This window comes from Phoenix dactylifera, chromosome 10, assembly GCF_051530095.1.
Source record: "Phoenix dactylifera cultivar Ajwa chromosome 10, Ajwa_hap1_PhDact_Kaust_v1.1, whole genome shotgun sequence".
In the NCBI taxonomy this organism is placed as follows: domain Eukaryota; kingdom Viridiplantae; phylum Streptophyta; class Magnoliopsida; order Arecales; family Arecaceae; genus Phoenix; species Phoenix dactylifera.
The window spans coordinates 19,709,650-19,718,894 of NC_143199.1; the positions used below are offsets into that span (position 1 = coordinate 19,709,650).

The following is a 9,245-nucleotide window of genomic DNA, read 5'->3' on the forward strand; positions in this document are numbered from 1 at the left end:
CCCTAGTTTGCTTGCCCGGACCCGGTGCGCGCAGCTACTTGATGCAGCTCTTACCTCTGTCGACGGAGACCACGACGGAGGCAGGTATACTTACTGATTTGGCTGCTCTCTTATAGGGTTTCGCCGATTTATTTGAGGAGCCTCATAGTCTTCCACCCGAGAGGGAGCACGATCATCACATAGAGATCGTACCGGGAGCTGAACCGGCGAATGTGAGGCCTTATTGCTACCCGCACGTTCAGAAGGAGGAGATCTCGAAGATGGTACGAGAGATGTTGGAGAGCGGCATCATTCAGCCCAGTAGAAGCTCATATTCATCGCCGATGCTGCTGGTACACAAGAAGGATGGGACGTGGCGATTCTGCGTCGACTACCGGACACTTAAACGCGATCACCGTTAAGGATCGGTACTCGATTTCAGTCATAGAGGAGCTGTTGGATGAGCTTGCTGGTGTGGCCTACTTCAGCAAACTTGATCTCTGTGCTAGATACCACCAGATCCGCGTCAGGCCCGGAGATGTGCACAAGACGGCGTTTCGGACACACGATGGCCATTATGAGTTTCGAGTGATGCTGTTCGGCCTCACCAATGCGCCAGCAACATTTTAGGGGCTCATGAACGACATATTCAGACCATTACTACGACAGTATGTCCTTATATTCTTCAATGACATACTGGTTTACAGTCGTTCATGGCAGGAGCACCTAGTGCACTTGGAGGAAGTGCTGAAAATTCTGCACAAAAATCAACTGAAGGTGAAGCGATCCTAGTGCCTGTGGGCCGAGCCGAAGGTAGAGTACCTAGGCCTTGTCATCTCTGCTGCAGGTGTGGAGACGGACCAAGCAAAGATACATTGCATGATTAAGTGGCCGCTGCCCAAGAACCAAAAGGAGCTGCGAGGATTTTTGGGCCTAACCGGTTATTACCATCGGTTTGTGGAGGGATATGGAAAGATCGCCGCGCCGCTGACCCTGCTGCTGCAAAAGGGCGAGTTTAGATGGACCGAGGCAGCGACGGAAGCATTCGAGAAGCTCAAGGAAGCCATGACGACAGCCCCGGTTTTGGCGCAACCCGATTTCGCCAAACCGTTTGTAGTCGAGTGCGATGCTTCCGGTGCCGGCATTGGTGCTGTTTTGATGCAGGAGGGACGGCCAATTGCCTTCATGAGCAAGGCGTTGTCCCCTAGGATCCGCTCGCTGTCCACATATGAGAGGAAGATGATGGCGGTCATCCATGCAGTCACAAAGTGGAGGCCGTACCTTATCGGCCGCCGATTCATCGTTCAGACTGATCAGCAGAGCCTCCCATTTTTTCTTGAGCAGCGCATACATACTCCAGCCCAGCAGAGGTGGGTGTCGAAGCTTCTCGGCTACGACTATGAGATGGTGTACAAAAAGGGTGCAGAAAATCTAGTGGCGGATGCACTATCGCGCCAACCCGAGTCCGGCGAGTTGGCGGCTTTGACTATGCCGGTTTTTCCTTGTATTTCAGACTTGAGGACCGCCACATGCGGGGATCCGGACCTAGTACAGATCCAGAGGGAGTTGGCAGAAGATCCGAGCAGTCACCCCGAGATGGAGGACCGAGATGGGTTGATTCTGGACCACGAGTTGATCCGCGTGCCCACCGATTTAGCCTTGCGGCAGGTATTGATCTAGCACTTCCATGATACTCCTTTTGCTGGACACGAGGGATTTTTCAGGACCTACAAGAGGTTAAGCCAGAGCTGTACGTGGGTAGGCATGAAGGCAGTAGTCAAAGCTTATGTACAACAATGCGATGTGTGCCAAAGGGCGAAGGCGGATTCACTGCGACCTGCGGGTCTACTTCAGCCTTTACCGATTCCTGATCAGGTTTGGGAGGATGTGTCGATGGACTTCATTGAGGGGCTGCCATTAGTTCGAGGGTACTCAATGATCATGGTCGTTGTGGACTGCCTCAACAAGTATGCCCACTTTTCAGCGCTCGCACATCCGTTTTCTGCTCGACGGGTGGCAGAGGTCACATACGAGATGCTGCTCGATTACATGGTATGCCTCGGACTATTGTTTCTGATCGTGACTGCATTTTTGTTAGCGCATTCTGGCAGGCTTACTTCAAATAGCAAGGGACGAAGCTTGCCATGAGCTCGGCTTACCACCCTCAGACCGATGGGCAGACGGAGGTGGTAAACCGCTGCATCGAGCAGTACTTGCACTGTATGATTAGTGATCGGCCCCGAGAGTGGCTTTCTTATTTACCTTGGGCCGAGTATTCGTACAACACCGCTTTCCACTCAGCCATAAGGATGACACCCTTTGAGGCGGTGTATGGACGAGTACCACTGACGCTGTGAGTCTATGATCCATTGTCACATGCAGACTGGACAGAGGCAGATTTTGAGCTCTTAGACCGCGACGCTACCTTACGGTGGTTAAAGTTCCATATAACGACTGCACAGAATATGATGAAGCAGCTGCATGATCGGAAGCACAGAGATCCAGTAGACGAGGTGGGCGACTGGGTATACGTCAAGGCGCAACTTATAGACAGTTGACACTACGGCCTATGGCGAACCAGAAGCTCTCTCATCGCTTCTACGGGCCCTTTCAGATCTTGGAGCGCATTGGACCCGTGGCGTATCGCTTGGACTTGCCGACTACATCGAGAGTTCACCCGGTATTCCACATGTCGCTTCTGAGGGCCCGGCTTGGACCCAAGACATTTGTTGGCCCGATCATACATGAGCCACCGGAGGATGAGGTAGTGGAGCTGGTTCGAATGTTGGCGAAGCACAGAATACGAGTAGATGCACGACTGAAAACCCAGATACTAGTGGAGTGGCTGGGGAGAGCACCAGACCAGGCCACATGGGAGTTTGAGACTGAGATACTTGATCGTTTTCCTGACTTCCGACCTTGAGGACAAAGTTAAGGGAAGCATGGTGGAGTGATGCGGTTGGATCCACTAGACCGCCTCGGACTGAATCATTTGGTTATTTTTACTTTTGAGTCCTTGATGTTAATTTTATTTCAGCATAGCCTTGCTCGGGCTAGCCGACTTGGCCTTTATTAGAGTCGCTTTGGGTTTAGTTGTTGATTGAATTCAATTAGATCAAGTCAAGTTAAGGGGTCAGGTAGCCACCTATAAATAGATGTGGTAAGCACCTATTTCAGCATGGAAGAATTAATTGAAAGGCTTTTGCCCTAGCTCTCTTCCCTTCTCTCCTTTCGTCTTGCGACGCCTTCCTCCTCTTCCTAGGCCGCCGTCCAAGGCCGCCGCCCCCTCCTTCGTCCGGCTGCACCACCTCTATCCCGAGAGGCCAGCCACCTTCTCCCACTTCTTTCTCTCCTCCTTGATCCCTACCAGCCTCTACAAACAACTCCATCCCGTCGGATTATCAGCCTATCCTCCCTTGCGCAGTCATCAGTTGGAGGCTGATATCTCAAGATCCCGACATCTTCTCTAGACCCACGACCTACCGTTGGAAAGCTAACGCGGAAGCCTACAACATATTCAGAATTAAGATCGATCTGACAGACGGATCTTTAAGAATCGTGCCCATAAGAAGGTCGAAACCATCCTCTCAGAAATTAAGAAGAGTCAAGAATCTTGAGATACGGATCGAATTCTATCGGATCGCATCACCATTTCATGAGCAACAAGAGACTGAGAAGGAGTTTGGACACCCTCTTCGCCATCAAATAATGGGGTCTTTATGGAACTACGCCAGCTACTTTAATGCCGCCATTCTAAAAGTACGTGACCTGAATCATTCAGTTGCGATATTTGCCATGAGGAGCAGACTGAATACTTCTCGATTCCTTTTCTCCGTAGAAAAAAATTCTTAAGAGACTATACCAAGTTATTGACAAGGGTGGAAAAGTAAATCAACACCGAGGAGGCCATGACAGCACGATGAGAGTTAGATAGGAGCAAACCCGGCATAAAGAAGAATAATAAGCGGGCCTGTGATGACTTGACAACCCCCGCCAAGAAATTACGGAGGGATGAAGAAGCTCTTTATCAATTGAGAAGCCCTGCTTGAAAGTTTGAGAGGTACATCACTGACAACGGGAAGAAATTTGACAATGCCCACTTCGACCTGTAAATTAGGCATCGTCTCACTTTGGTTGGACATACCCAATCAAATGGAGAGGCAGAAGTGACCAATTGAAGAATCTTATAGGGGCTGAAGATGCAGTTAGATAGGGTGAGAGGGCTCTTGGTAGATGAGCTCTGTAGTATCCTCTAGGCCTACTGAACCACAACTCAAACCTCTACAGGTGAGACGCCTTTTGCTTTTACATACGGGGTCGAGATGGTGACCCTGGTGGAGATTGAATTACCCTCACACTGGTTGGACTTCTTGGATGAGCGAAGGAACTCTGAACACCTACGAGCCAGCCTTGACCTACTGGAGTAAACTAGGGAGCGAGCTTGAATTTGCATGACTGCCTACCAGCATCGGATAGCCCAATATTATAATTCTTGGGTAAAGATTAAACTCTTTCAGCTCAAAGACTTGGTATTAAGAAGGGCTGAAGTTTCTCAACCGACCGAGCGAGGCAAACTCTCACCTAACAAGGAAGGACCATATAGAGTATCTGGAGTTGTGCGAACTAGAGCTTGTCGCCTCGAACATCTGAATGGGACGACTATCCCCCGGACGTAGAACTCTGCCAACCTCCGGATGTACCATCAGTAGAGACTAATGGAGCAATCTTGTAAGTTGAAATTATCAAATAAGATTGTCTACTCCACCCCTCCCAAAGAAAGTTCTGTATGTTGACTACTCACTTGTGAGCCAATCGACCTCTTTAGGTTGAAACGGCCCAAGTAGAGGTCCATCTTCCATGTCGAAGGCTTGGCAAGCCAACCAATCTCTTTAGGTCGAAACGACCCAAGTAGAGATCTGACCCCTGTACCGAAGGCTTGGCAAGCCAACTCAGGTTGAAATAGCTCAAGCGGAGGTTCAACCTTTGTGCCAAAGTGTCGACGCGCCAACCGACCTCTCCCAGCTGAGGCAACCAAAGCGAAGCTATCAATCCCCATAGAAAGTCCCATAAGTTGTTGGAACTGCGGTGCTGGCCCTATGGGCAGTTTTTCTTCTAGCTAGCTTAACGCCCTCATTGACAAGGGCAGCACACCAAAATGGATGGGAGCCACCCAACAGTGAGCACAACCGCTATGCACAGAAGCATGATGAGAATAAGAAGGAACAGAAGTAGTAAAGGAGGACAAATCGAGAGAGAAAATCTTTATTCATTGCTTTGATTACAGCAAAACTGACAAACCAACTGGGTATGTGTTTACACAAGAAAGAAAAATTAGGTAATGCATGTAGAAGCAAGGGTGATCCGATGGTAGCCAAATTTTCGCCGACTACAACATCCCGAAGGAGTCCGATAGCCGCTTCCCGCTACAACCTCCTTGAAGGACCACACAACGGTCCTCAACTGAATCTCCTTGGCAAAGACTAACCTCTTCACATCTCGCTATAGTAGAAGCCCTGTGCCCTAAGGAAGGAGCAGCCTTGTCCTCGTCCTCGATGGCATGCAAGGACATGTTTCTTGATCTCACTGCTGACCCAACAAACTTGAGATGACCTCTCTATCCTAGGTCGCTCCCACTCTCGGCTTTGCCTCCATCTTCACTAGCCTAATGACCGTCCCCTAGTGGAAGACCTCCATGAGCTGCACTGTGGCCTCTCCATAGCTCGGCGAAGGTTGATAGCAAGATACTTGCTACAGTAAAGAGTTAAAAGAGGGTTCCCATCCTATTTATAGGAGAGATCCATGGTTAGAATTGAAGCGCCCAAGCTCAAGTCGGAGGACACATGCTTGATTCATAGCCGGGCCACCTTTAATTCTAGGATTCCCTAGGAGACCAGTACCACCTCAACAACATTCTGGGTCGTCACTCTATCGAAGCACGAGCCCCATTTAAGAAATACGCTTCAGAGTTCGGGCATGGTTCCATATGACAAAACACACAGCTTTTTGAGAGAACGAATAGATCCAGTCAGGTGCCATTATGTTGCCGTGGCGCCCGCCTCGGCAACCCTTTTTAGGAAAATAGCGAAGTTACCAAATAGCCCTTCCCTAGACCAAGCAGCCCCTCAAATGAAAAGCTAATCAGTTTGGCCAAATAGACAAATAAGTAGAAGACAAATATACTTTTTGACAAAAGAAGAGGATATTACAAAAACAGTAGAAAAAAGATACAAGTTAACGCCTCACATATGAGCCGACAAGAAACCATGACTCATCCTTTCTCTACGCTTCCTCTTCTTCTCTCTCTTCATCTCCCCCTTCCTCAGCCTCTCTACCCAATGACCGAAGAAGGCCTCCTTATTTGAATACTCACTCAAGAAGGTTACCGAGCTGAGGTTGAGCTTAGAAGCCACCTTATAGACCCTTCCTTAACAGATGGTGAAGCCCTTCTTGAAGGAGTCTTGGGCGGGTTCCAGCATCTCATTGCAAAACTCTTCAGAAGCCTTGTAGTTCGTAATAGCCCGTTGGGCCTTCTCCTTAGCATGGAGCACCTCCTCCTTTGCTCGGATGACCTCTTTGGCTACGAGGTCGGCCCTCTCCTCAGACTGGGTGGCTTTGCCCTCCGTCCAAGTAAACTCTCCTCAACTTGGAAGGCTTAGAGCTCGGCTACAACAACCACATCCTTCAGGCGGGCAATCTCCGCATCGGCCTCTCACCTCGTGTAGGTCCTTTCCTCGCCGATGGATCATTGCGTCTCCTAAAACCGAACTTCCATTTGCCCCAACTCAATCTGGGAGTTCTCAACTTGAGAGCTAAGAAAACGAGCCTGCATCTTAGCTTCCGCCCTTCTTCTCTCTGCCTCCGCCCGCTCCTCCTTAGCACGGGCCTTGATGTGCTTGGTCTCTCGAAGGCGGCAATTGGAGACGTTCAGCCTCCGTTGATAGGAGCGGATGATCTCAATTAGTATGCAAGCGGCGTACACCCTCTGTGGAAACAAAAGGAAGGTCAATCATTCAAACAAAAAAAAAGGAGAGAGAAGAGAGAGAAGAAAGAAGAACTAATTGGATTACCTTGATGGCGGTGTGGCAGGACGAGGTGAGCATGCTCTCTAGCAGTCTCTATCGCAACTTCTCCTCAACTCCAGGGAGCATGAACCCCTAGACCATCTCCCACATAACGTAGGAATCGCCCTAGCGTAGCACCAAGTCGGAGGCCCTCACAGACAAGTTCGGTATAAAGATCCCTGACTCTATGCTCCGTGGAGCCGGTCAGAGAAAAGGCGTTGATGTATGCATACCTCCGGGAAAGGTTGAAGACTAGCTTGGACACCTCAGCCTGCAGCACAATGTTGAAGGGACCAGTGGAAAGTGGGGTCCCTCAGTTGGGGATGAAGAAGGACCAAATGCATAGGGTGCAGTCGGCGAAACAAGAATGGTCACAGTGGCCATCACAAAAATTGGAGCGGCTGCTAGAGTAGGAGATTGTATGGAGATGGAAAGGGCATTGAGCACCTCCACTTTCGGTAATCCTCCTCGATTGGCTCCTCTTGATAGGGGGACTCGACGTTGTTGGGAGCCCGGCCTTGGTGGCGGAAGGGCCTGCGGGTGTGCCCCTCCTCCTCTTGCCCAAGGAAGAACTGCCATCGCCAAACTTCCTCTTCCTTGAGGAGTGAAAGAGCTATTCTACCTCAAACTTCATGGATGTAAGCCTAGAAGAGAATTAAGTTAGTCAGCAAAGCAAGGCCAGAACAAAATGAGATGAGGAAATATACCGACAAAAGAGGCAAGGCTCAAGCCGGCATCAACCAAGGGTGACTTCCGAAGTAGCTCGACCAAAGATGGAGCCTTCACCAGACAAAGTAGATCAACAGACTCCTTTTTCTCATCTGACAAAAATGGGAAGAGGCTCAAAGCCTGCTTCCCGGGTGTCCTCCACAGGGTTGGAAAATCCTAGGAAGTCGCCAAGGATAAAGAAATACTGACCCTTCCACTTGTGAATGGATGAAGGGCCCAGAGGAAGGACATTGTAACCCTTCCTTTCTACAAGAAAGCCACCATTATCCCTTATTCCGAAGATGGGCCTTCACTTGAAAGAAAGCTCGGAACATCCCTGGTGTAGGGATGATCTCCTGAAGCTGGACAAAACAAAAAAAACCCACAATCATCCTCCATGCATTGGGGATGAGCTGTGCAGGAACAAGCTGGTATTGGGCCAGTAGGTCGGTGATAATCGACGAGATCGGGAGCCTTAACCCTGCCTTCAGGGACTCCTCGTATAGGGCTATTCAGTTCTCCTCGGGTGAAATCACCCGGTCCAAAGGGCCGGGGTGTTCAAAGACAGTCCTGAGGGATGGAAAATGCCATCCAAATTCGATCGAGGTTGGACTTCCCCAAAAAGCTCATCTTAGTATCTGGACTGGAGAATATCTCGAGGAGAATTCCCCTTGAGTCGCAGTACCTAGTCAAGAGAACTCTAACCTACCACTTCGTCGTCGGAAGACAGACCTCCAGCGGATGGATCCATGGACAATCTACAAGAAAAAAGACATAAGAAGACAATGAGAAAGAAGATGGAGGGGGGGGGGGGGGGGGGGGACAAGGAAGGAAAACCTTGCAATGGAAGCACGGAAGTAACACCCTACACCTTCACACTTCCTCTCTTTCTAGGCTTTGGAGAATGAGGGAATGAGATGAATGGACCAAGGCTGCCGCCTTCCCTATTTATCGAGGGTTTAAGCAACCCTTTTTGATGCGACACTTCGCTAAACCAAGGCCACGTGTCCCTCAGGCATTCATCTCAGAACAATCCATTCGAATCGTCGCCAAACTTCAGGTGACTATTTAACCTACTGACGTCTTGCTCATGATTACACCGCTTCGAGAAGGATAGCACGGTCATGCTGCTTATAAATGTGGGATATAAAAAATCTCTATTTCTCCAACAAAAAGGCACCATGTATCTTCCTCGGCAATCTCCATCAAGGCCGTCCTTCCGGAAAGACTCTCCAGGCCGACAACAATTCACTAGAAGGATCGACCAATCCGAATTTGCCACAGCGCCAGCGTGTGACTGGTCAGGAGCTACCACTTGGCTCGCCCAACACCGTGAGACTGAGTTTGCATCTCTTGAGCTCCCCACGGTTGGCAACATCCTAGCAGGGGGCACCAGTGATCACTGAAATCCTATCGATGTGATAGGCAGAACGTCATCTGCGTGCGAGACGCTTATACCTAATATCCGGGCCGTAGTGTGGCTAGTCATTTTTGGCC

General features: G+C 49.8%; 1 protein-coding gene across 1 annotated transcript; it reads left to right on the top strand.

Moving 5' to 3' along the window:
• Positions 1-2,548: 2,548 nt before the first annotated feature.
• Positions 2,549-2,902, top strand: LOC149752724 (uncharacterized). The gene has a single exon (XM_089925703.1). The coding sequence runs from the start codon at positions 2,549-2,551 to the stop codon at positions 2,900-2,902; it is 354 nt and encodes a 117-aa protein (XP_089781829.1).
• The last annotated feature ends 6,343 nt before the right edge of the window (positions 2,903-9,245 follow it).

Coding starts and splice junctions, on each gene's coding strand:
- LOC149752724 (XM_089925703.1), top strand. CDS start 2,549: ATGGCGAACCAGAAGCTCTCTCATCGCTTCTACGGGCCCTTTCAGATC.